A 27,759-nucleotide genomic window follows, 5' to 3' on the forward strand; every position below is an offset into this window, starting at 1 on the left:
TAAACTAGGGGGCGTGTTTTTTTTACCGTAACACTAATTAATGCATAAAATCGCCACCACACCATAGACGATATTTGGGGTTCTTGTATATATAAGATATAGCCGAGTCGGTGTACAGCAAGTCCAGTAAGTACAGTAAGTGTGGGACAGGTTGACTGTTGTATTGTCTGCAGTGCATGCGTGGTACTGTAAAAATACATGCGCCGGGTGTCCTGGTCGAATAGTACTTCTTGACGATCGATTCCGGCGCTGTCAAACTTTTATTGTGGTGGAATTTTCCAAACGGGGCGCAACGATTCAAACGGGGGGGGAGTTTTTCCAAACGGGGCGGGCGCGCCCCGTTTGCGCAACGTGGGGAGAACCCTGCCTAACCCTAACCCTATCAAATAGTTACCAGGGTACGTTCCGGCAGTACCCCGGGGGACATAGACCCTCTCAGCGCAACTGACTGCATCTATAGCTATTCTAAACATGAATGTACACTTTGAGAGACTTTGAAATTTTTTGTGATAAAGTCTGGCAGGAATGTTCTACTTCTAGCAATATTCCAGTGAGTCAGTTAGAAATTTAAGTCTATGATTATATTTTGAATTTTGTTAGATTGAAAGAAAGTGTCAGGGTGACAATGGCAGGGACAATGGCAAGTTCTAGGCCTGTGACTAATCCAAGCGTTAAAATCATACAACATCTAATGTTGCGGGGAATGCTTCTTTTCATCATTGGAGTTTTCTTTTCATTGATGCTAAATCTTCTACAAGTAAGTTGATCATTGAATTTGTCTCACCTATTATTAGGCTAATTCCTTTAAGTTTATGCAGGGTTCCTACAATTTGATTTGAGGACAGTTGTTGAATTTCGTATCTATGCATTTTCTTTCTAAGAAAATTAATAATTTGTTTAGAACCGCAGAGTTATAATCGGTTCTCATCTATTGGTATCAAAATTACTTTCCTTAACCCAGCATTGATATTAAAGTGATTACGTCACCGTAAATACTAAAAAATTAAAAAACAAAAAATTCTACTTTTACACAAAAAATAAGTAATTCTGTTCACTTTTTATGGTTAAATTGCTGCATTATACTTCTTATATATTGTTTGATGTGAACATACACTCGTGACGCATACATAGCCCATAGCAAGCAATTAATGTCAGGAACAGTAATATCAAATCGACCAGGTTTTTTGGATTTTTAACTAGTTGAGAAACAATCTTATCAGGTAAGAATTTGACGATACGTTTAGTCCCATTAGTTCTTACTTTTAATGTAAAAATAATGGTAACAAAAATTTTACAAATTTCACCATAGAAAATTCGTGACGTAGTCAATTTAAGCTAATAATTTCCAACGTGGTAACTTTAAATTAATTTCCCGAAATTCACATATCAAACAGCAGTGTGCATTTTGTTTCTATTTTAGGTTCAGCGAAAGATTACTCTGTTCCCACCAGAGGTGCTAGACAGTGTCACATGCAGTGCGTGGTGGGTTGCACCATGCTGTGGGGCGGCCGCTGGTAAGTCAGTACTCATCATCTCAAAGACGTCAACAAAAGACAACACCAACTGCGATTGCACTTTATTATTTATCAGTATCACAGACAGGAATCACTTGCTAAACAACGTGTGAAACTGCATTTCAAAGTGCGATGTGGTACCAGGGGTTACTCTGGGAAATTGAAAAGTGTAGCCAAAAAATAATAGCCAATAGGCTTTTTTTGTAGCCAATGTTAATAATGTGTAGCAATTTTTCGTCCACATAATTTCATTCTAAATTACCTACATGAACAAAATACACAGAATCTCAGCTCTGTGATGCTTGTAGGGGAGTCAGAATCTGGACCTTTGCTTGCTATGAGTTGCCAATTATGCAAATTGGTCACTTTTAGCCAAAAATAACCAGTCTAATGTTTTTTACAGCCAGTACAAAAAAAGTGTAGCAATTGGCTATTTTGACGAGTGGTAGCGTAACACCTGTGGTACTATGTAGGACTGTGTGCAGCACAGATTTAGCGCATACCAGCGATGTACCACCGTATTGACAGGGTGATACCACTGATAGCACGGACTTCTATGTTACACTGTTGACGGCAGTTCTCTCACGGTAGCTTGTTTGTACCAGGGTAAAAAATACACAGGAACGATGAGCGATTCGATCTTCAAACCTCCGAAATCGCTCCCGTGAGGCTCAAAATAGCTCTCGTAAAATTTTTGACGACAGCTATTTTTCCCACAGACTTTTGGAAGAGGTCCCGTGAAAAAAATGTAATTTTTTCCCTGGTTTGTACCTGCAGCGATTATCGGCCTCATGTACCCGTGTCTGGATGACAAGCTGGGAGAGCCGCACCGCTTTCAGCGGGAATGGTCGAGTGTGATGCGATGTGTCGCCGTATTCGTCGGCATCAACCACGCCAGCGCTGTATCCTTGCCGCCAGTACGAACCGCAGGCCGGTTTGTGCGCGATCGTCGCGATTGCACTGTGCAACACATGCAAGGTTTTCGTAAACTGCGTATTGTTACGTTATTGTGTTTACTAAGTACCGTGAATGTAGTCATAATCGTAGGTATAGTCATATCTGCACAATCCTATTCTTCTGCTTTCTTCTTCATCTTCTTCTTCTTCTTCTTCTTCATCTTCTTCTTCTTCTTCTTCTTCTTCTTCTTCATCTTTAGCTCATCTGACATAGTCAGATGCAGCTTGTAGAATCGCATGATCGTCCGTGCGTCCGTCCGTCCGTGCGTCCGTGCGTCCGTCAACAGTTGGGCACAAATCTAAACGGCTCGACGTACGGTCACGATATTCGGGACGTGGGGGGGTAATCCGAAAACGAGTTGGGATGTCGAAGCTGGGGGTCAAAGGTCAAAGGTCAAGAGGTGTAAAAGAAGGGGGAACATTCACTCCTTAACTTAAGGTATAGGGAGGAAATGCAGAATTGCGGCACAAATCTAAACGGCTCGACCTAGGCTCGTGATAGTCGGTGTATAGCATCATGGTAGGAAAAGCCATCACTGTGCCGAAATTGGAGGTCACAGGTCAAAGGTCAATGGGCACAGGGCAGATTTTAGACATTTTCTGAGGACATGGTCTGACGGAGCGATTGAAAAACTTTTTTGTTTCAGCGGTGACCTAGCATTTTTATGGCATTATTGAAAGGACCATGAAATCTACTTTCTGCTGACATGTGAAGAGTAAGTGTCAGATAACCTTTTGACCCTCAAGAGGAGGGTTAAACATGGATTTGTTGACTGTCTGTTAGAAAGAATTTGACTGCCGGGTTTGCTAGTAGAATCTATACATGCCTGCATGTATGAGGCTACAATGTCACAGTGAAATTTCAAAAGCTAAATTTGGTTAAAGAAGGTTTATGCTCCTTAAATCGTATAATTTCTATGGCATTCTGTACTGTCAGTATGTTACATGTAACGTATACCACTGCCAGTGGCTACTGCCAGTGCATGTGTTGGTGGTACTGTGGAGTTTTTGCCTGCGTTAATTGGTTACAGGTGGCAGCTCTCTATTGCAGCCTGTAGGCTTGCGTAGGTAAATGGATGAGTGCTTACCTATTCTGTCTTGCAGATAGTTGTTGCTACTACGTATGATGGGAGCTTCCATCTTTAATCTGAAGACACTTAAACGTACGCGCCATCTCGTGGCAACTTTCATAACGATCCCAACGAACATTCTTTTGAGAAGGTTCCTGATACCATCCCTGTGCATTCCACTGTTTCGGCGTGTATGTGAACACATTTGGGACTAACAGGGTTTACTAGAATCCCACCACTCCACCACAGAGTCACCGCAGTAGACGTTAGATGAGCGCTGTCGCTATGCGGCACTTGTCTTCTTCTTCTTCCTCTTCTTCTTCTCATGTCACTGCACTACAGTCGACCATTTTATAGTAAGACAATTTTATATTTTTACGATAGATGTTGCATCCTTGTTTCATAGTTTGCACATATGTTCCCACATTTCACCAACGTTAATAAGTGCAGATCTGGTCTAACCATTTACTAAGTCACTGTTGACTCTTCCTTAAGTGATTCTTCAGAAAATTGACTTTGCCAATAACGTCCAGCTGTCTCTAACGCTTGCCGCGCTGTCTCTCGGCTTGTGGTGGGTCTTCGACCGGTCAAGAAGTGGATTCGGCCTCGGTCTGGGTATAGCGGTCCTGGCGACATTCGTAATACAGGTTCTTGTCTACAACGGTGTTTACAAGTAAGTTGTGTTTCTCTTGAGTCTTGTATTGCTATTCAAAACCTTGTTCACATAGTTTATTGTAAAATTTCAGATCATAAAGGCAGAAGGCTGTGGTGTATGTTCTTCTGCGCATTCAATGTACTGGTACTCAAATTTCATTGCCCAGATTTGTGTGGAAACGATTGATGTCAATATTTAGTGCGAAGATGATTCGGTTTTGCGACTTTTCGAATACAAATGCAGGGTTAGAGATTAAGTTCTTTACCACTGCCATAGAATAGGGCAGGCAGTAAATTTACTCACCCAGACAGAATCGTTCGTGCTTTTACTATATGGGTTATTAGGAATTTCTTGGCAGCAAGTATATATGCTGCCAACATTGAGAGCAAGCAGTAAACTCATCCTTGTAGTTAGCAAAACTGAAACTTGCTGCCCTTGATTTCGAACCCTGCAAACAGCTCTTTTATGGCCCTTGATGTACATTTAGTAGTTGTCTCGTTTCTCTCATGGATGAACTGAGAGATCATTTGTTCTTGTGGTATATGACCGGCTCATGACACTTGAGCATAGTGCTCAGCTGTACAATAGAGTTTTGGCAGTATCTTCCATCAGTTGACAATTTCCTGATTTTCATGAGCAAATTGGTGCGGCAGTCAGTTATGCTGTGTGCCCGACTGACCTCTGCTAGCTCTGCAAATCTTATTTGCTTTGACTTTGCAGGTACACCGAGCCTGACTTCTTGTACATACGGTCATGGCTACCTTCCATATTTTTCTCAGGAGGCGTGACTATAGGAAATATAGGACGACAACTGGCAACAGTAAGTTTAGGCTAAGCATGCCACGGTTGTCGTCAGAACGTGTGGTAAAAAAATGCATTTGATAATAGATGTATGCGCAGGGTTTAGTAATTAGCACGGCGAATAAAGAGATATCATTACAGGCCATTCCAAAGTCTATCCTTGCAAAATTTGTCGTAAAACTAGGTGATTGTAGGTTGCTAAGTGAGAGTGGGGTCAGCAGTCCAGCAGAATTATTTATGAAACCCCTGCGTGCGATACAAAGTAGATATCTGTTTTTAGCTCATCTGACATTGTCAGATGCAGCTTGTAGAATCGCATGAGCGTGCGTCCGTGCGTCTGTGCGTGCGTGCGTCCGTCAACAGTTGGGCACAAATCTAAACGGCTTGACGTACGGTCACGATATTCGGGACGTGGGGGGGTAATCTGAAAACGAATTGGGATGTCGAAGCTGGGGGGTCAAAGGTCAAAGGTCAAGAGGTGTAAAAGAAGGGGGAACATTCCCTCCTTAACTTAAGGTATAGGGAGGAAATGCAGAATTGCGGCACAAATCTAAACGGCTCGACCTAGGCTATCGTGATAGTCGGTGTATAGCATCATGGTAGGAAAAGCCATCACTGTGCCGAAATTGGAGGTCACAGGTGAAAGGTCAATGGGGCACAGGGCAGATTTTAGACATTTTCTGAGGACATGGTCTGACGGAGCGATTGAAAAACTTTTTTGTTTCAGCGGTGACCTACCATTTTTATGGCTTTATTGAAAGGACCATAAAATCTACTTTCCGCTGACATGCGAAGAGTAAGTGTCGGATAACCTTTTGACCCTCAAGAGAAGGGTTAAACATGGATTTGTTGACTGTTAACAAAGGACTGAACTGCTTTTGCTATTGTGGATGTGAGGCTATAGTTGCATAGTTCAATTGCAAAGGCCAATGTTTGTTGAACAAGGTTTACGCTCCTTAAATCATATTATTTTCTAAAGCAGTCTGTACTAGCACCCTGAGTAGCACCCTGTATTAGCACAATGTAATGAACCCTGAATGCTCGCGTGGGTAGGCAAAAACATGGGGGCAGCCCATTATGCATGCATGGGGGTGAACTGGCACTATTCTAATCATAATTATTGCCTGGCGACCTGCAATGCAGATGTGTTAACTCACAGCTGAGCGAAATTCTCGCCTGCCTGAATATACTTGGATTTCAGCAACTCTATGGAGTGAGGTTATCACGCACGAAGGGTGTTGCCATCTTTGATTATTGATGACACTTTCACGCGCTATCTCACGGCAACTGTTTTTGCTATTACACCCCCCTCCACCTGCCCCCTCCTCACACTCTTCCCCCACCACCACCACTACGCTTGCGCTCGACGCATATCCATGATAACATGTTAATATAGCGAAGTCATTAAAGTTACGCAGCTGTATCTTTATTACTGTACTACCGGTATAGCAAAGCCTAGCTATCATAGATTTCAGATCTGTATTAGTAGTATCCTAGATATATGCTCTGAGCGCGAACGTGGTTGCGGGAGGGCGCACTTGATTCGGTTGCCAGTGAGTTTATCAGAAGAATACCCGGCTACAGTACACGTCAGTTGAGCGCTGTCGCTCTGCGGCACTTGTTTGTTGAAACCTGCTGCGTGATATTGAGTACACATGAAGTAGTAGCTGTTTTTTTATTCAACCAGTACCGTGTGAGATTCAACAGATGTTCAGTAAGGTCAGCTGTATTTACATGAAAACTCTTGTACAGGATTGATTAGATATTAAGTAATAATTATGATTATAAATGAAACCTATGTGTGTGAATAAACAGATGTTTATGAGTATAGTATGTACATGCAACTTGCGCGAGGGTGGTTAGTTTTTCTTTGAGGTGCTAAGGTGCACTATGGCATGCGTGCTTCCGTGCTGATGATGTGTACATATCTTGAGCGAGACAACAAGATTGTCAGTATTTGTGATAGTCAGCAAGAGGATGTTAGTCAGTGGTTTGGAATGTTAGTCGATTGTGTAGTAGTATGGTTATCGGTGGTTTATTGGTGGTTTTGGTGGTTTGGGGGTGATTGGTGGTGGTTGGTGGGTTGGTAAGGTTGTTCAGTTTGTTGGTGGAAGTTGGTGGTAGGTATATTGGTATATGCTAATGTTTACGTCGATCAGCATCTGATAGCAGGCGTCTACCGTTTCTCTTTTGATAGTACGACTCTGAATACATGGCTCTTCGAAAAGGCAAAGTCGATTGAGGATGCGAAAAACCGATTGGCTACCTTGTGCATCCAGCTGACTGTTGAAGACCTGCCTCAGTTTTATGGGGCTGCAAACGCAAGTCCAGTAGAATCTCAACTCTGGGCCGATTGCAGTCAGCTTTTCCGGGCAAGTCTCGGGAGTGTGCGAAGATCTGTATTTATATTTTATTATTGTTATGATGATTGGCCTTGCTGCCCAAATGATGGCAGTTCCAATGGGAATGTGCAGATGGTGTTTGTATAATTTGAATATTTATATTAACAGAAATTCTGTTTAGCGTGGGAAAATGGTGGACTTCATTAGGCTAGAGGTCACAGCATCTGCGAGCGTAAGTGGAAACAAGTGGTGCGTTAAGTTGTATTGATTAGCTCTCTTTATTAAGAACATTTCCAAAGAAAATCTTGTTCAGTGATTGGTTGTGGTAGTCGAAGCCAGCCTAGCTGCTATTGTTTGTGCTGGTAGTCAGGGTGTCTGTGTCAAGTGTTTGAGGAACTATTACAAGGGAAATGAAAGGTTTCATCACTAATTGTACAGTCTACACAGGACAGGATGATCAGCTCCTCTGTGGGGTCACACTCTTGCACCCCGTTGTTAGAGGCAGGGTCTAGTACAGTGACATATTTGTCCAATGGTCGCGTAGCAGCACATGGTAGCAGTGATGCCCCGTAAAACTGGAAATTCGTCCATTTTGGTTTTTGGTTTTTCAAATCGGTTGAGGCCATTTATGTTAGAAACTTGTTTTACTGAAGCTCAGTTTCATCTATTTTAATTTGGACATAGCTTTCAATTATATTACCGTGTAGGTGTATCACTTGCTCAAATGGAAAGTAGAAACGTAGAATAGTTGTTTTTACCACTGGAAGGCTAAGGCCACGTAACAGTTCATTAGTATATTTATAAGTAGTTTTGCATATACCACATCTATTCGAATATCCCGTTTCTCGACATCAAAATGTAATACCAGAAGTGAAGTGGGCATTATTTCAGATATTGCCATGGACTATTTTTTACGAAATTTTGGTATTATTAATCGGCATCTTAGCGATGCACGGAAATCACCAGAACGTAATACTTGTCTCCTTAAACTGGTCAGAAGCTTCAATCGACGTCCTCTGTTGTGGTTTCGGACCGGTTTCTTCAGGGGCGTGTTACCCCCTTACAGCTCTTCATCGCGTGGTATCAGGAAAGCAACCTGGGCAATAAAAGCTTGGGAATCTACAGTAGGTGTCCTTTGATACCTTAAGAGCCTCACGTGCAATTTCGAAGGCAGCATTCGGGAGATAGATTTATGCAAATCGTTATATCTGTTTTAGCAATTTACCATGGACAAACTCTGGCTGAAACAAGTAGTGCTTTCATAATAGATTTTATACTTTGAAATTACTGATGCATTACTGGTCTTACGTAATGTCACCTGTTACATGAAGGTTGTGTCAACTTTTTTTTTAAATTTTTTGCAGGAATTTACTATGAACATATGTATACAGTTGAAACTCCTTAATCTGTCACCCTTGGGATTAGTAGTGTGTGGATTAGAAGTGCAGTATTAAAGAAAATACCAGACCTCGAAATTTGACTCTTGCGAACTCCGTATGTAAACACGCCTAGTTATATAATGCTTAGTCTTACCAGGTCACTCTACGTACTTATTGATATGCCGTGAAAGGTAGAATAATGGAGAGGAGGTAGGCGAGAAATGAGAATAGATGGTAGAAGAGAAATGAGAATGGAAGGTAGGATAGAGATGAGAATGGAAGGTAGGAGAGAAATGAGAATAGAAGGAAGGGGAGAGATGAGAATAGAAGGTAGGAGAGAAATGAGAATAGAAGGTAGGAGAGAAATGAGAATAGAAGGTAGGGGAGAATTGAGAATAGAAGGTAGGAGAGAGATGAGAATGGAAGGAGAGAAAGGATAATAGAATAAAGGAGAGAAAGAAATCATTCATGCTGCCAAATTTAGTTTTTTTTTCGTGCACCTGTAATATTTCTGCACGGAAGAATTGCGGGTTGGACCATGGGCGTGGCCAGACCACAGAATGCCAGACTAAAACCAGAGTTTTAACCGAGTTAGTATTCATAGGTTCGTGGTACTATGGTGACTTGCTATTTCTAGTGCGAAGTAAACAGGAGAGGCATAATTACACCTTGGTATTACTCCTGCGTGTCTGACGATAACATGCAGTGTCATCAATTCGACAATCATTTTGTAAATAGCCGCAGGTTATGTGATATGGTGTTCAGGATAACGTGACTTACAGTGCACGGCTAAAGTAAATGCGTTTTGTGGACAATCTGAATGTCACAAGTCACAGTACTGTACGGTCTTGTTTTTTTTTATCGGACTCACCTGAAGTCTCGCTCGAAAGTCAACATGGGATACCAATTTGGAACATCGAAACCTGTCGGTGGTGTGGATTACTATTTGTTTGCCATGTTTACCTGCATACGTTTATGCAATCATTACCATTAAGCAGCTGGGGTTTGGCCAAGTAGGGCTGTAAATCATATTATGCACATTGGTGCGTTGGTGTATGCTATGTTTTTGCAAGTGCAGAGCAGCGGCAGGTAACTTGGGAGTCCAGCAACTATGAAATAAAGAAAAAAAACTTCAGCTAAATCCAATCGGTTGTAGATGAACTTGCAATAACGGGCTCTGTATGGTTGTATAGCCTTATATTATTATATATGCGGACCACTTTGCCTAATACTAGAGAAGTGGATGCTCTTTCTTTAGTTTGCACAATCATATCCTTGTCACACGTCATTTCAAAATGACTGTTGACAGGTTGACGATTATGGAACAGCTACCTATTACTTTCGTCATTCTTGTATTAACACGAGCATGCTGCGTTTTATTTACAGGTAATCAGCTCAATGTAAGTAACATGCAACGGACTGGGAATGTCCGTGTTATTGTGCGTGCAATACCTTCTTCGGGTATATTAGTATATTATCCCTTGTACTCACTACTGGGTAACCATGCGTGGTTGTAGCAAAAGTGTATGCAAAAGTGTATATGTACAGATAGTGGCGAATTTGGTGGCTATTGATCATAAGCATGTATCAAGTTAGACCTTCTATCTCACTGTCAGTTTTCCTGTTAGCAATGACTGAGACTCACATTTCTGTCGTGTAGATTTTGGCATCCTTCACCCACGTGTGGACTTGAGTGGTATAATTAATGGTAATAATTTCACCATTTTTATCATAAAATTGGCATAGCGATTCATGAAGATTATTTCAAAAACGAGCGTGTGTTAAGTTGTGTACGTTTGAATATTTTATACCAGAATTGGTTACGAGAAAAATGTCATCGACACGAAGTGATGGTGAGTCACCGCCAAATAGTATTCTGTGTGAATGAGCAATAGACATTAATTTATGTGAGTGTGTATGGTTTTTAGTTTGGTTATACTCGCTTGTTCTAAAAGGTACATGCTTGTGGTTTGGTATGGTTAGACAAAGATGTTGACAGAAAAAAACTAATGTGGATGGACGTTCTACGCAGTCTGGTCTTGCCATATACTTTGTGATAATTGCATTAACAGTAATTCTCTGTTACTTGTATAATACCCAGATATGTTGATAAATGTATATTATGATGCAGTCGGTGGAAAATTTATGGGGTTGGTGGGCTTTTATTTTTAAACGGGGACGTCTAATCTGTAAATAAAATATCGTATATTATGCACACTTGTTCCACCTTTCTATGACAAACGTTGTGATGAAAACATCTTTTTTACCACTGAGTGTGATCATAGTCAGATATATACAAACACATGTGTTTGTATATATATCTATGGTGTGATAGCACTGATGGAGATATAAAATGTTATATATATATGTAATCATATGGATGTGAACTATATATACCTGTCAATCTGGCACATGTTGGTGAGAGCTGTACGATGCACTACACTTCTTTCACTATCGTGTGACACATCAGAATGTAAGCATTGGTTCAGGTGGATGTATTCAGTCTAGCATTGAAACTATAAAAATTTTACATTAATAAATTGCTATAACATTTCATATTACTGATATTCAGTTTAATTTGAGCATAAAATAATTACACAGAGAATTCAGTTATTGACCTTTGAACACACTATCAAGAGCCCTTTAATGTTAATGAAAATGATGGTAATTAAATAATGTTACGTTGTGTTATGCTACCTAGATCATTAAAGGAATTGTAATACTACATGCAATGACTCCGTAAAAACATGATCATGAAGAAGCATGCAAATTCTAAATCCACAATGTAACCAATGTACAATATTTACCAATGTACAATATGTAACCATCTCTAGTGGTTTTTACCGCTTTGCCCTCGTCCACCGCCTCTCTTCTTTCCTTTTCCTGAACGCCCGCCCCTTCCTCTTGTGTGTTCCGTGCCCTGCCCTGCTTGCATATCTCCTTGATTCCTGCATTTCCCCCTACCCCTACCCTGCCCTGCTTGCATCTCTCCTTGATTCCTGCATTTCCCCCTACCCCTGCCCTGCCCTTCTTGCATATCTCCTTGATTCCATCTCCTTGATTCCTGCATTTCCCCCTACCCCTGCCCTGCCCTTCTTGCATATCTCCTTGATTCCTGCATTTCCCCCTACCCCTTCCCTGGCCACCACGTCTTTTCTGATGACCCGTGTGACGACTGGCCCTGGTCGGGGATTGGAACTGCTGTGGCTCAACGTAGTCGGCTGGATCGAACGTGCAGGGAATTCTATTGTGCTGCCTATGCTGCTGGGTGAATATTGAAGGATCGATCGCGACCCACGGCACATCCTTAGGTGTGAGGTCTGCGTCGCGATCGCCGGTCCCGTACTCCTCGTGCAGATCGTACACGCCTCTGTAACACGAAACGAACGCCAGCGTCCGAATTACACGGGAGCACGCAATTCAATTCGGTTCAATTCAATTTACTTTATTTACACTTACGAATTACATGCTGGAGGTAATATATTAGCTAAACAAGTTCATAGACAATGCTTATTGGAGTGATGGAGGGCGAAATGACAATTCAGTCTTCCAGTCAGCCACGCCAGTAGATTACGAAATAACATCATGACAAAAATACAAGATGAGCTATTATATAATATGTGAAACCTGAGAAGTAGACTTCGGTCTTGGTTTACCAGATAATGTATAACAATTATTACATACATATATACTGTTATACATCACGTTAGATTAGGTTGTGAAGATGCATCACGTAATGCATTTATTTTAAAAAAATAGAATTTAGCTCATATTTATTATATTACACTTTTATTATATATATAAATAATTAATGTTTTTTCTGTATCGAAACTGATGTGGTGAGCCTGCCACACAATAGTGAAGTTAATGAAATAACAAAAAACTGGGGGGGTGGAGGGTAAAAAATCATTCTCCATCGTAAATCTGACCACCTCTTATTGGCTTCCGTGTTACGAAGCATCCTTATGTGGCCGTCACCAGGGGAGTGCTGTACTATGTACTGGCCTGCAGGGAGAGACACCAGCTTTTCCAAGATGGCCGCCAGTGCCGACGTCGCCTGAGCGGGAGCGAAAACTTTGCGATTGGTCACGTTCTCCAGACCGATGAGGTCGTGCGCGACCACGTCGGCGGTGTGCGGATTTATCCTCGCTGAAGATAGTCATAATAAGAATTTTTTCCGCGATATTCGATCAACGAAAGCAATGAACATATGACAATCGATCGCGCTCACTACAAGAGAATCCGCTTCAGTTAAATCCGCTACTTTTCATGCACTGCTTTTTATCGCGTGTCGTGCGTCAGGAAATGTTTTTGTTTGTTTTATTGGAGCATCTCATTCAATATGTGCTAACTGCTACAGTTTTCAGTAGAAAAGTAGCTACGCGCACTAATTGTAACAATATGCATGTGATTCAGCATTGTACTGCCAACTACGTTGTTATATAGTTGAGCGCAAGCACCAGCTCTCTCTCTGTTACCGCGTGGCATTGGGTCGTACACTATCTTCCTCGAGCAGAGAGCAGGATAAAGACGTTGTTGCAGTGCAATACGAGCCGTTCGTATGTAATACTTGTCTGAGCGACACATGCAGACGTGATACACTTAATTATTCCGGAGTAATGTCCACCCTACCTCTGAGAAGACTGCAGTGGGGTCTAACGACGAGGCTTAGCCACTCTGCGAGATTCTCCGTCTGTGTCATCTCCTCCAGGCCGTGGCTGAGCTGGTACTCAAGTTTCGGCACCAGGTGAACAAACTGTGGCTCCTAAAAAACACGGCACATCGTCGTGGCAGCTGATTCGTTACGTTGTATACCATAACACGTTTAAGGTACTATATACCGTCTTTATAAATACTGCTTAACACTATTGCATTTATCAGATTTTTTTCTCAATGAAAAAGACTGTCTTCAGTATATGTATTTGTATTAACATGCAATAAAGATTTAATAATAAGAATAATGGCTCATTTCGTCATGTTGACCCTTGAGAAATGCAAATGAAACTACCACCTGATCCAGATGATGTGTCGCTCAAAATCGGACAGTGCCACTTGGGCTGTCACGCATTTGTACAAAACAAAACTGGTGCGCTCACAATTTGGGTGACACTTCTTCCACACCATGAACACTACTAGCACAGTAGTGCTCACAACAAAAGATAACGGTAACAAATGTATTGTTTGGCCTAACAAATAAATAAAATTTCACTTTGGCCATTAACTCTTAGTCTAAAACGTGAAAAAAATAATAAAGTCGATAAATAAAATAAAAAATATATCTATTATAATTTATAGATAATATAAATAATTTCACTGTAAAAATTATAAAAGTGGTGTAGTAATCAATAAAAGCTGTAAGTGGTAAACAAGGTATCAGCCTGAAGGTATGGTTGTTGTTTTCAATCGTCAATGCTACGAAAACACATATAGTAGCAGAAGTAGAAATTTACTTTTGAACAAGGGAGTCCAACGGACTCCCTACACCCTCAAAGAGAGGGAGTCCGCAGCAAAATGAGGGAATGAGGGAGTCTGCAGACTGAGGTTCAAAATTAAAGATATTAACAATAACGCATGTACGTGCTTATTTTTAAGATTCATGCAGTTGCACGTCTGCCAAATTTTCTTTGAACATCTAGCTAAAAAAAATACAGTAATTCAGCAAGGCCGTGCTCCGAAACGAACTAGTTAGTATGGCAGAATTTTCAGGGAGTCACACAGACTCCTGCATATGTCAAATCAGGGAGTCCGACAGTAAATCAGGGAGTATTTGACTCCGGACTCGTTAGGACTCGTTAATTTCGCACCCTGTAGTAGCGCACTTACGGTGGGATTTTCCCGTCGCTGCGAGCCGTGATAAGAGCAACGCACGAGCAACCGGATATCACCGAGCGTGCAGAGCGAGTAGGTGACATTATCATCCTCCGGTGGCTGGAGAAACCCACCCTCCTCCTCCTCCTCCTCCTCCTCCTCCTCTTTTTTATCTCCAGACAGCAGATCACTCTCTGAAACAATTGGTGGTTTGGGAAAAGCTTAGATCATTTACCGACCCGAGTAACAGTTAGAGAGTTGACAACCCGAGTTAGTTTCTTAGAAGGAGGACAGCACCTAAACAAGCATGTAAGGCTACAAACTAAAACATACAAATTATTTTATGGATTAAATAACATTGTGGTATATGTGAGACAACCTATAGTAGCACTGATAGGGTCTATGTCCCCCAGGCTACTGCCGGAACTTACCCTGGTAACTATCTAATATGCCGGACCGTACCTCGCCTACTCCAAACCGTACCCTGACTTTCAGCCGATGTCGTAATACATACCGCTTGTCGGCAGGAAACGCGCCGCTTTATGCTCCCGTTTCTTGTTTCCGGTCCGTTCCCGCAAAATATTCGTAACCCTTACCCTGTTACGTTTCACCTCCCAACCCTTTCTACAAGTGTCAGCGAGTCTATACGTTTCCAACCCATTAAGATAATCATACAAATTTTCCTGTTCACCACAACACTTGGAGCCATCTTTCAAAAATCTCGCGCGAAAATGCAGGAAAATGTCGTAAACATTACGAAAGGAAAACGCATTCCCGATCATCGCGATATTTGCAAAAGGATTGCGCGCATCAGTGTATATAGGTTGAAATTTCTTCTTGGTGTCACAGTCTCATACTCCAATCCAACTTTATAAAGATATCATACAGGTCTGTATGTACATTTCAAATTTTGCAACATCTGTAGTGGGCGGAACAGGGACAGTCAGGGTACGGTAGGGAGTAATTAAGCGAGGTACGGTCCGGCATATCAGATAGTTACCAGGGTACGTCTTGAATAAGGTCACAACCAACTGCCATCTTTAGGGCCTGCAGGGAGAGCCACTAGCTTTTCAAAGATGGCCACCAGTGCTGACGTCATCTGAGCGGGAGCGAAAACTTACTGTCATCTTTCGAGCCCGTACCTGGACACGACTGGTGTTCTGTTGAGGTGTTTGCCTGCTTCCGCGAAACCTCCGTCATCTTCAGCTGCAGGCGTGCTATCTCGTCCAGCGTTGCCTTTGTGTTCTCGTCCACCCTGCAGCATCTGCAACGCAAGAATTGCCAGGTAATGTACTGAGCAGGAAAAACGAGTGCATACAACAATGAGGACGAATAATTGAGATGCAAGCACACAAAGTGCTGCATCGGTTTTTGTGTTCTCGTCCACCCTGCAGCATCGATCTGCAACGTAAGAATCGCCGGGTAATGTACTGTAATGCCTTCATTATATCGCACTATCGGCATATGAACCATAGATCAGCTTGTGTTAAAAAGATACTGTATTTGTGCTGCCACCTGTCGAGAAAGGAAGTAATGAAACAGAGGTTTCTGCAGCAGCAAGTTTCCATGTTGGAAGTTTGAAATTAAGATACTGAAACGTATCTGAATCTATTGAATCCTTTTGTGACCACATGTAGGCCTACCGAGTGGGATAAATGAGTTCATACAAAAATTAGTACGAACAAATTAATATGAAACAAGTGAGCAGCACACAAGGCACCGCGCCGGGTTTACGCGCATCGTGTCTCGACATTTTGATCATACAAATACCCGTCACCTCTCGGCCTGTCGCCGCGTGTCACGATTCGCTCCTTGATTTTGTGCTTCGTGGCTGGACTGGGTCCTGGCCCGCGTGGGAAGCTGACGCTGAGGTTCCTGCCTTGAAGGCCCGGACTCGTCGGACCTGCCGTCGCCGCCGCTACCCACGTCGATCGTGAGAGTTGTCTCCTCGTCGGTGTCCGAGCACGAGTAAGTTGCCTCTGCTGCTTCCGACGCAAAACGGCAGCAAGGTGAAGAATATATATTACATATTGTATAATATATATTATCAGGAGTGTATAACATATATTATCAGGTGTATAACATGTATCTATATCACGCACTCCTGATGTTATAGCTGCAGTCCGTGAAAATGGTGCAAGACACAGCAGCGCATATACGGTCAATTGTGGTGATACGCATGCTACGCCCGCCCAACAATGACTCCGATAGTTATAAATCGCTAGTGTAGGCTAGCAGTAAAGCAAGAGTAAGCCGCTGCTTCCGGTGGCGCAAAAAAAACGTCAAGGCAAAGAATATATATGGTATACGTGGCATGCCGCCGTAGTCTGCGGCAGACACGGTGAAAAATGCAGGGAGTGGAGACTGGGGGGAATCCTTGTGCTACACACACGTATCACGCCTACCAAACCAATGACTTGGGTCGTTATAAATATTTAGATAGTGTACAGTTACCAAACTAAACGCGTTACAGATAAACACACATTGTGTTGTAAAGCTAGTGCACTTGAATGCATTGTAAGCTGAAGTAGGCAACAGCTGGAAGCTGCTGTTTTTTCTACTTGCAGCAAAAGCTGCTTACAGCCTGCCTTTTGCACGTTTAAATTTCGCGTTCACATTATTACATATCCCGGGAGCACAAACAAACGCGTGATTGTCATATTGTGACTAGCTATCTCACCAGGAGCATCTTCTTCCCCCGCAGACGTGTCCTCGGATTTGCTGGCGATATCTTGCGTTGGGGAATCGACCTTTGTCTGACCTTTGAGATCAATACCACCATTCTCGTGATCATGCATCAGGATCTGTACGGGTGATTTTTGAAGATTGAAAGAGTCAGCATCTGTACCAGAAGCACAAACTTCTGTGTTAGACGGTAGCTTAGCCTTCTTGTTCACATTGTGTCCAAAACGAATGTCGTTATCGGCGTCTGCTTCACTTGGCAGACGTCTTCTCTTGTCGGGTGACACAGTGCTGACACCTGGTGCTGAACGAGGTAAAGTTTCACTGACCACTTGCTCCAACCTATTTGCACCATTATTGCTCACGTCCAACAAAGCGGTCACACTAACACATGAAGTTTCTTTAGCACTCACTTCACCCTCACTTCCTGAAAACCTTGAACAAACAATATAGCGTGAAAGGTTTCATATGCATTAAGTAATAAATACCAAAATAAACAACTACAAGTACATTGGTAATAAAATGTACTTGCATCCTCATTGCTCACAACGGCTTATATAATAATAATAAAAAATAAATAATCATAATAATAAAAAATAAATAATCATTATAATAATAATAACAATAATAATAATATAACTTGCAATTTGTAAGTACATCTCTCGATATACTTGAATGACAAGTCTGTACCTGTGTGCCTTTATATGGTGTGGATGCAGCAGTCTTGCTTTAAGAGCATACTTGTGAAAGAGGCAATTCTTCTGTTTAGCTGTTACAATATTTGCAGGTAATGGCTTGTCAACAAACACAATCTTGAACGGTGGACCATCTACACACACAAACAAAAATACCTAATCAATGTGATAAATTAGCCTTCTGTGTCTGGCAGTCATCCAGACTACTAGATTTTCTAATCTGGTAGTCTGTGAGCAATTCTGGTACTGTATACGCCATATTTTTCGCATACAGATATTTTCGCGAATTTAGACTTGACGGAGAATTTAGCGAGTGGTTAATTTCGCGGTCGGTGAATTATGAATTATTCGGTATTATTCGGTACGAATTATTCGCGTGTTGTTATCTTCGCGGTCGGGGACGTGTTCGCGAAATTTGCATACAGCATATACAGTAATTCAGAATTTCGGTAATCCGTGAGTTTCGCCAGCGCAAGTGGAGTCTGTCTGTCATATAAGCAACAAACATGACAGTGTTCATGTTAATGATCAAGCTGCATAATTCATAAATACTAGTTCTAATTAAGTATTTTTGATAATTGGTGGTTTAAGTCAATGAAGGTGTAACGACAGGCAGGAAAGAGAAATAATTTATATTATCAGTTTATTCGTCTGTGTTAGTAACAACAACTGCTGATTTAAGTTGGAGTTTATTATGTATGTGGTCCACCAAACAGTTTAAAATCCCAGCGTATGCTCACATGGCTGTTGCAAACCCCGGTACGCCCTTTAAATAGGTACATCATTAGCTAGCGCTATCTCAGAATGCACTGCTTGCCCGAGCATGCGAATCAGAAACGCTGTCAAAGCTGTTTTGAACACGCTGTTGCGGCGCACGTTTGTTTACATAGAGATAATGACATCACAGTGTGCATCAATTAGTGGGCGGTAAATGGGAAATTGAAACTGATCAGTTATTTTGTAAAGTTATTTATAGCAACATGATTTTTTTTAGTTTGTTAACGGTAATCGGCCAATGACGGTAACCGGTGACGGTAGTCGCAGTGAGTACTAACAGTAGCAACTGTGCATACCTTGGTCAATTCTAAACACAGTCGTTCAATTATCATAGAATGTGGAAAATCGCAAATATCTCCATTGTTAATAATACTGCAGTTGCTGATGTCTCAAAAGTGTTTTCTCAGAACTCACAACTCGCTGTCACGTAATTAGCAATGAAGTTTCAGTGATTATTTTCACGGTGAGCGTAGAGAGATACTCTTTTATAAAATAGATCTGTTTGATGCGGATTTGATAAGCAGTTACGTTGTAATGCTCTTTACAGCGGTACCTGTCCTCCATAACCCTGAGTGTATCCTTAAGCTAGACAAAAAACTTCTATTCTGCTGAACCTTACTTGGCTTCACAGATTCTCTGACGGTGACTGGTAACTCCCACTGGTGGCTGAAATGTGGAGGAAGATTGTTGCATAATACGCGTAGGCCTGCGGAGGTGATGGCCACATGCGTGCGATGCTTCGTTGCTAACATCGCTGCATTCCTGTCCTTGCTTATTGGCTGGAAACAATGAGGGAGCTTTACAGTATTATCCGATTCCCTGCGAGTCCAGGTCGATGAATAATAATGATAATTATATCATATAATTACATTCATATATTAATTATTATTATAATTATATAATTACATTCATATATTAATTATTATTATAATTATATAATTACATTCATATATTAATTATTATTATAATTATATAATTACATTCATATTATGAATATTAATTATAATGATAATCATGATAAATTAAAGGATATTTATGCAGAAAATGGCTGTAAATAGTAGTAAACGGCAGTGGAAATAACGTGAATGCTGTTACTCGGCATGCATCTATACCTGTTTTGTATACATGGTGTCGCAGTGATGCTGTCGTACACATGGATACCTCTTCGATATCACGTCGTATTTCTGGGTTAATTTGATGGGTACATTCAAAATCATCCTCGGAACTTTTCCCTGTCAAAAGAATACGTATCATGTATGAAGTGTATATATAGTTAGTTGTTCATCTATGCATAACAGCAATGATTCACCTTATATCGCATTAACAGGACAGTATATTTTATCAGTCAAATAGCTGGCACATTCAACTCACGATATTACTTGATACGTAAAATCGAACTGTTGCTTTTTCATATAAATAGAGCTTAAACCTACAGGAATGCAGAGCATAGCCGTAAAACCCACTACATAACAGGATAAACAACATCGTGATCCTAGAGCTTACTAGGGTTTCATTATCCGTTCTCGGAGCTACATCATTCACTAGCGACAGCTAGATGATGTGAGGAGATGTGCAGTACCCGAGATCCATTAGAGATATGATTGGGATTGTGATAGAGCATGACTATAATTTAATATTATTGTCAATTAATTGTAATAATTGTAAATTAAATAGCATAATTGTATAATAATTATTGTCAATTAATTGTAATATTATTGTTGATATTCTTATAATTAATACACAATTGTATATTAAAATTTAAAAAGACATGTATTAATTTAGCTCTTTGCATTATTTTTCACATGAGAATTATAAGTCCCTATCATTGTGACAAAGATCAGTGTGATTAGACCATACCTCCTCAACACCTCCCTCTCATATGCATTTACTACACCATTCTACATCAGAGCAGGTAAAAAAAACATTCACAGCTATGCTCCACAGAACCTAGGCACATTTAAAATCTCTCATATGTAATCTCAGCTCAGGCAATCACTAATTAATTTCTTGCTTCTGAGCAGCAGCCAAGCAGAATCATGTTGACCATCTCTAACGATCATTTTACTGACGACTACGTGTATGTAATTATGAGTGGGCAGGAGTCCGGAGACCACCAACACTAGCAGATGTTCACCGATGACCGACGGGTAACATCCCATCTCACTCCCTCACTCACTCAGTCACGCACGCACGCACGCACGCACGCACTCACTCACTCACTCAATCACACACGCACGCACTCACTCACTTATGCATGCACTCACTCACTCATTCACTCACCCAAACACCCACCCAGGCCACCCAACAACCCACCTAATGATCACCCACACACCCACCTGCACACCCACTCACTCACTCACGCGCTTACTTGCTCGCTCGCTCGCTCACTCACTTACTCACTCACTTACTCACTCACTCACTCACTCACTCACTCACTCACTCACTCACTCACTCACACACATGCTCACTCACTCACTCATTCACTCACTCCCCTGCCCCACAGACACACACTCACTCACTCACTCACTCACTCACTCACTCACTCACTCACTCACTCACTCACTCACTCACTCACTCACTCACTCACTCACTCACTCACTCACTCACTCACTCACTCACTCACCCACTCACCCACTCACCCACTCACCCACTCACTCGTGCATTCTTCTATATACATATTTACTTAGTTACATAATTAATTCATTCATTCATCCATCTATTCATTCACGCAACACCCCTAGCGCTCGCTCGTTCGTTCGTTCACTGCTGACCGATGCGTGACATTCGACGTTGGCTCCCAGCATGTAAAAAAAATCACTCGAGCGGGATTGCACTGCGAAGAAGAATGTTCTCACCATGCGTAGGAGGCTGCGTTCGTGCTGCAGCATCGCCTTATCTTCTGGCTTCCCTACACTGCTGCTGCTGCTGCTGCTGCTGGAGAACGATGACGTCTGGTAGAGCTGGTAGAAGCGCGGGTAGTCGTCCACCCTCCGACGCAGCATCACCCGTCTCTCCTGCTCACAGACCAAACGAATCGTCACGCGTAGTCCGACAACGCCAGTCTAAATACACGCGACCACCACCACACCCTGACCTCTTGGTACGGGCGAGAAGTTTCACGAGAGCACCGTCGAATAATCAACCTGCATTTGATTTTCGGTTGCACGGCTCGGCCGCGTATGTATTTTTCTTTACAAGTCGTATAGGGTTGTGCTATGGCGAATCGATATAAATATATAAATATACGGAACAAAATTTGGTATCCACTTCGATCTTAATATCTGCGAGTGTGTGGGTGCACATACTTACATAAATTACACCTACATGAAATTAGCAGTAAAATTACTAGCAAGTTAGCAACTGATACTTGGATTTTCCTAATTTGGTGGATGAAACTTTAAATCGCAACAAGGATTTCCTACTGTAATTATCCTGATTGAGGTAATAAAAACTTATGAAGTTAATGATTTAAATGAACATAATTATAGCTACATGAAGTCTAATAAGTTTTAATTTTTTGTGGCATAATACCTGCAAAGCATATTTATGTAAGCATGTATTATGTATATAAATATATATTTGATATACACGTGGAAAAAAAATACCTGAACATATTTTGCTGCTTCTGGATGCAGAAACGAATAATCGACGGTGCACTTTCTAGCTGCAAACTTCAGATACGTCATAAATTCCTCTTGCTCTCTCAAAACAATTTGCTGTAGATCCTGAAATTAATATTTTGTCAAATTCAATGATGTGATTCAATTAGCGCTAACCTGAAACTTTCATTTAGTTGTTCACAATCTGCATGTGCACCACAGCACAGACTGTAGAAGGAACTATTAGAAAGCTACATTCAACCAGCTAAGCACTTACAATACATATTTCACATGTTGACAGGGTCCTGCCTGTATTCCATCTGGTGTAATGCTCTTTTAATATGACTATGTCACTTTTTACAAGAAGTATAAACTACTTTAACTTAGTAATCATGTACTGCACACATGATTGTGCACATTTATATTTTCCGGCCAGGATTGCCATGGGAGCATTGGAAACAGGGACAATGCTGCTTTTCTGGTATGTATTGTAATCACACATACATATCATTACATACGAAATCTAAAAGTATCATAGTCTGTAAACCACATTAGTGTTAAACAGAGAGAATAATACTCACCCTGAACTCCAACATCTTCATGACAACGAGTGGATCCGGTTGCTGAGGCGGTGTGTAGTTCTGGTACATATTGTACAAAGCGATGTACTTTGCCATCTGATCCTGTGTCAGTTCAGATCGTCTGGGGTAAGGCACTTTGGGGCATGGGTAACCGTGACTCCTCGCCGCCCCATGCTCAGGACTCACGTGCAAAGCTTCCTCCGTTATTTCACTAGGATGTAAAAAAAATACAGTGACGCTTCGATTAAAAATGTTCAAATTCAAACCGGAGTAACCCGAGATGCTGGCTCTAAGATAAACCTGAGAATCTGGACACTTCAGCATTGTGTACATCAGCATGTCGTTACATAACCAGGGGGTGTAATTAGCACCGACCCATGCACCGGCATATGCTGGCAAATTATTTGGAGGGCCAGTAAGGCCACCCTTAAAAAATTCAATGTTTGCTGTCCCCCCGACCCATGATTTTTTTAGTGGGTAGGTAGGTAGGTCTTTCTTTTTTTTGTAAGGCATAATAGTTATTTTAAGTCTGTCCTCATGTTTGCCACACATGCTTTGTGTTTCAGTCTTAACTATGAGAAATGTAAAAATAAAAAAAATAAAAAAAATGGAACCCAAAATGTCAAAAAAAAACTTTTGGGTCGCGGCTATTTTCGTGAGTCGGTCGGAGGACAGCAAACATATAATTTTTTAAGGATGGCCTAACATTGGCAAAACACCGGCCCTCCGAGCCGATGGTTTCAGCCGTGTTAGCCTACATTTTTATTTATAGCATTAATGAACAAATAGCGTACATTGCTGTTTTACCTGAAGGATATCACGTCATAATTTATCAAGATTTTACAAATTACAAAAGCGTGAAACATGACATTGACAAAAACACTTCAGACATCATTCACGATCTGCATTATAGTCTGTTCAACAGCTACTATGCGATGTCGCACACTACAACATTTTTCGGACAAGCAAGATTCAGTGAAACAGTCTTGTCTTTATTTTGGAAAAAAAATTATGATGGCTGGTAAATTATGGTGAGGGCTGGTAAAAAAGTGCTGTTGCCAGTCCTCTGGGCCGGTGCAAAAAAAATCTTAATTTCATGCCCTGCTTCAGTATTGTGTACATGTATCAGTGTGTCGTTACATAACCCATGTTGTAACTCACCTGATGCCGGGACGTTTCTGTTGTGCCTTGATTCTATCTCTTCTCGAGGCCTTGGCATCGGCATGAGAACGGCTGTCGTTGGCCACCTTTGGCAGTCTCGATTCTTCTAACTCACGGTATTTTTTCATGAGCTTGTCTTCGAATGAGGTGACGGAATACCGGTAAAAGACCTCCTCTGTACAGAATGCTGTGCTTTCCTCCATGATTCACCTAGATGCACATTTTATGAACGACAGATTCTGTGAGGCAATGACAGTGAAGTATCACCTCATGATGCATAAACCTTGCACAAATCTACTGAAATGGTGATTTCTAGAGCTGTGTAATCCTGCTTTTGCAGAAAACACCCAATATCAACGTTTGTTGAGGTTATTGACTGCGGATACCAAGTAATTATAAGTGCGTAAATGACGCGTGCAAATATGAAGAGAAATATGAGGCCCCTAGCACACGGATTGTAGGTGAAATCGCGTGAAATACGCGAGCGTTGAAATGGTGAGAAACAGTCAAAACAAGGCGAGTACCCTCGGTTAAAGGACGTTTTGTCCCGCCTTTCTGACAACAAATGACATATTTCTTGCTAGAAATTATTAGACATCAACCTGAAGAAGACCTCTGTTAATTTTTAAGAGTGTACCCCAACATTTACGAAAGTTACGATATGGTACGCTACTCTCACCATTACTCGCTACTCGGACAGTAACTTATGCTGATAGGGTCTGTGTCCCCCAGGAAAGGCCTACTGCCGGAACGTACCCTGGTACTATATACTACTATCTAATATGCCGGACCGTACCTCGCCTACTCCACTAACGAGTCTAGGGAGTCGCCTATGCCTACTCCCTAACCCTAACCCTAACCATATCAGCTAGATAGTTACCAGGGTACGTTCCGGTATCATACGTTCGAAATAAATAGGTTATGTTGCGTTCCGACATGTTTTGCAAAACTTTACTCTAATATAGACGTTTTATCAGCAGGGTGGAGAGGAAATACCAATTTTGCATTAACTATATTGTCAATAAAATCTTGTAAAACGAACCAGACGAGTATGACACCACAGACTGTTATCTGCGTGTCTATAACATAATATGCTATATAATTGCCAAAACCTACCTAATTTGCATAATTTTTTTTTAAATATCAAAACCCCTGGCCCTTATTCATTCACATACAAAAAATGAGCAAAATCCGTTGAACCTGAACTGACTAATGGCAATTCCCATTTTTGCCAAAATATTGCCGTGGCTCGAAAGTACGCCGACTGGCGTGCTCCAAAATAAGACGTTCAGTATGGGAGCATAGCAGTAACAACTATACCCAATTTCAAACATTTGGGTCAAACGGTTCCTGAGTTATCGTTGACCGTAGCCAAATGTCGACGGACTAACGGACGGATGGACGGACGGACGGACGGACGGACGTACAACGGACGACGACCAGGCCATGGCAATAGCTCATCTTGATGATGTCAAGGTGAGCTAAAAAGCACGAGGTCTCTAGAGTGGATTTAACGGTAACGGAGTAAATTGGTTTACGCGGCGGGAACCGCAGAGAAGAGAAGAGAACGAACACGAGGGTCAGAGAGTCAACAATTAGTCAGGCACTCCACTTTGCTGCGTAAACTAACTTAAGCTCCGTAATTAATTCTCAGAGATTTAGGGAATCGCAGCGAATTCTGAAAGGTTTGCAGTCGTTTCTTTTGCTGACCCGCGTAAGTTTGGTCAGTTTTTGTCCCTTTGGCATCTTACGTGGATCATAGGGTCTCCGTAACAGCGTTGCCATGGTTTCCGTAACAGACTTTGCCCAGCAAAGCTACTCGGTCTAACTTGATTGAGATTGTTAGCCTTGTCACCCGTATGTTACACAGGTCAGACATAGTTAGTGAAGCAAAAGACAGGATTGTGTTTCAGGCAAATATCAGTCCGTTTTATGAGGCGACGCTGGCCTTGGATAGTGTCGCCGGTGCACAATTCCAGCATTAACCAAGAATTGGTAAAAACCACGTCAACTAAAAACAAACGTCGGTGTGTCACTGACGATTTCTTACACTAACTTTGGGTCGGTGAGCGTCAGCGGTCATAACTTCAATGTGTGTGTGTGTGTGTGTGTGTGTGTGTGTGCATGCGTGCGTGCGTGCGTGTGTGTGTGTGCGTACGTACGTGTGTGTATGTGTGTGTGTTTGTGTGTGCGTGCGTGCGTGCGTGCGTGCGTGCGTGGGTGTGTGTGTACGTGTCGTTTCGCCGACGGATTGCAATTCATGAAGCCATCGCCTTGATTTCCGATGTATATCCATCTTATCTCTACGCAGCATTCCCCCTCGGACCCCTGCACATTATTCCTCCTCATCACTCGCATCAGAATCTCTTCTTGCATCCTCCTCTAGCGTTCCCCCTCACACCAATTTCCGCCATTCCGCAACATCCCCTCTCAGCGTCATGCAGAGAGGCTAAATGTCAGAGAGCGCCCAGCGCGCTCTCGCCCACAGGCACTTGAAACGTCTCGATAAAAAAATATAATGGTAAATAAACACGAAATGTACCAAAGTCTTAATGCTTCTCTATACTCTATTTCGCCTATAATCACCTGGCACTTGAAGCGTTTCAATAAAATATATACGCAGGGGTCGTGTGCTGTGCGCGGCGACAGTTAATATATAGCTATATATATATAGATATATACATATATATATAGCTATATATATAGCTATATATTTAACTGTCGCCGTGCACAGCACACGACCCCTGCGTAGGCCTATATATTTTATTGAAACGCTTCAAGTGCCTGTGGGGCTGCCGACTGTCTAGTACTAGTAGTACTACTACTACTACTACTAGAGTCTAGACTTGAGAGTTTGTAAACACAGCTGAGCTTGCTTACCAATACCAAGTAAAGACACTGCACAGGGGTGTTGTTGGTTGTTCCATGCAAACAGAATAACCTGTTATAGTGCTGACCAATACGGCGTGCGTGTGGAACTTATGCCCTGTATATGAGCAGGTAATTCTGCTTTTCCGTACAAATTATTTCATTTACACCTCACTTTTCATGCCTCCTGACGAGCAGGTGCCGCCATCTATCGGTCAGTTTATGAGTTAATTGAGTTAATACACCAATAATGAAGCCACCTGTACAGTTAGGTGTCCACCCGTTAATGGAATACGTGCCGTACCCTAGCATCAGTTTCGTTACCAGAGATAGATATAAAATTAATGTTAATATATATGTGTCCTAGCACTGTATAATACTCTACATACCGTAAAACAGCCTTGATATGACCTGTGGCGGCACCAGGATTGTGAAAGTGGGGGAGGGGGGACAAGCTGAGGGCAAGGAAAAATGTTGGGGGGGGGCAAATCTTGTGATCGCGTAGCGCCAATTCGAGAGCGTAGCGCGAGAACTAATGGGTGGGGTCCAGGAGCCGGCCATACGGCATATATTTATCGATGGTAGACCGACATGCCTTGTATAGACTTCCTCAGTCTATATGGGACGTTTCACGATGTCAGGAGAGATTGTAACAAATCTCGTTTGACAACACTATATAGCTGCTATGTAGAAAATGTAGAGGATTTTCTGAGGGATAACATTGTAGGTAGGACTTTTTCTGATGCCGCATATTCTCATCGGCAACGTCATCTAGCTCAAACTTGTGAATGCTTCAACATCAAGAGAATCAAACAGTATGAAAGAAAAAGTGAACGAAGACTAAAGAATTTGAACAAAAGATGATCTATGA

General features: G+C 41.8%; 2 protein-coding genes across 3 annotated transcripts in view; one reads left to right on the top strand and one right to left on the bottom strand.

Moving 5' to 3' along the window:
- The window catches only part of LOC106808228 (insulin-induced gene 2 protein-like), an 11,894-nt gene extending 3,081 nt beyond the window's left edge, over window positions 1–8,813 (top strand). The window contains exons 2-7 of one of the 2 annotated variants that reach the window (XM_014810854.1): window positions 601–757; window positions 1,421–1,514; window positions 2,292–2,416; window positions 4,047–4,213; window positions 4,916–5,015; window positions 7,194–8,813. In XM_014810854.1, coding sequence (XP_014666340.1) covers window positions 626–757; window positions 1,421–1,514; window positions 2,292–2,416; window positions 4,047–4,213; window positions 4,916–5,015; window positions 7,194–7,238 — 663 coding nt within the window. In that variant the 5' untranslated portion in view covers window positions 601–625 and the 3' untranslated portion in view covers window positions 7,239–8,813. Of the gene's footprint in view, window positions 1–598; window positions 758–1,420; window positions 1,515–2,291; window positions 2,417–4,046; window positions 4,214–4,915; window positions 5,016–7,193 lie in introns of both variants that reach the window. The other variant, XM_014810855.1, reaches the window with a different exon arrangement.
- On the bottom strand, window positions 8,690–27,065 carry LOC106808227 (little elongation complex subunit 2-like). The gene is made up of 15 exons (XM_014810852.1): window positions 26,901–27,065; window positions 24,021–24,230; window positions 22,860–23,070; window positions 22,285–22,404; window positions 21,535–21,693; window positions 19,792–19,911; window positions 19,299–19,458; window positions 17,898–18,036; window positions 17,206–17,642; window positions 16,303–16,507; window positions 15,668–15,789; window positions 14,541–14,719; window positions 13,350–13,482; window positions 12,650–12,866; window positions 8,690–12,087 (listed from the first exon to the last, which is right to left on the bottom strand). Exons 2-15 carry the CDS (start codon window positions 24,221–24,223, stop codon window positions 11,490–11,492), a joined length of 3,003 nt encoding a protein of 1,000 aa, XP_014666338.1. The 5' UTR covers window positions 24,224–24,230; window positions 26,901–27,065; the 3' UTR covers window positions 8,690–11,489.
- Between the last annotated feature and the right edge of the window lie 694 nt (window positions 27,066–27,759).

The sequence above is a fragment of the Priapulus caudatus genome, unplaced genomic scaffold, assembly GCF_000485595.1.
Source record: "Priapulus caudatus unplaced genomic scaffold, Priapulus_caudatus-5.0.1 Scaffold261, whole genome shotgun sequence".
Classification (NCBI taxonomy): Eukaryota; Metazoa; Priapulida; class Priapulimorpha; order Priapulimorphida; family Priapulidae; genus Priapulus; species Priapulus caudatus.

What these genes read in the sequence shown, in the direction of transcription:
- LOC106808227 (XM_014810852.1), bottom strand. Translation starts at nt 24,223, where the DNA reads ATGGAGGAAAGCACAGCATTCTGTACAGAGGAGGTCTTTTACCGGTAT. An exon ending in TGAAGATGTTGGAGTTCAGG is followed by an intron (nt 22,405 to 22,859) that starts GTGAGTATTATT and finishes TATTAATTTCAG; the next exon opens with GATCTACAGCAAATTGTTTT. An exon ending in AGAACACCAGTCGTGTCCAG is followed by an intron (nt 14,720 to 15,667) that starts GTACGGGCTCGA and finishes CAATTGTTTCAG; the next exon opens with AGAGTGATCTGCTGTCTGGA.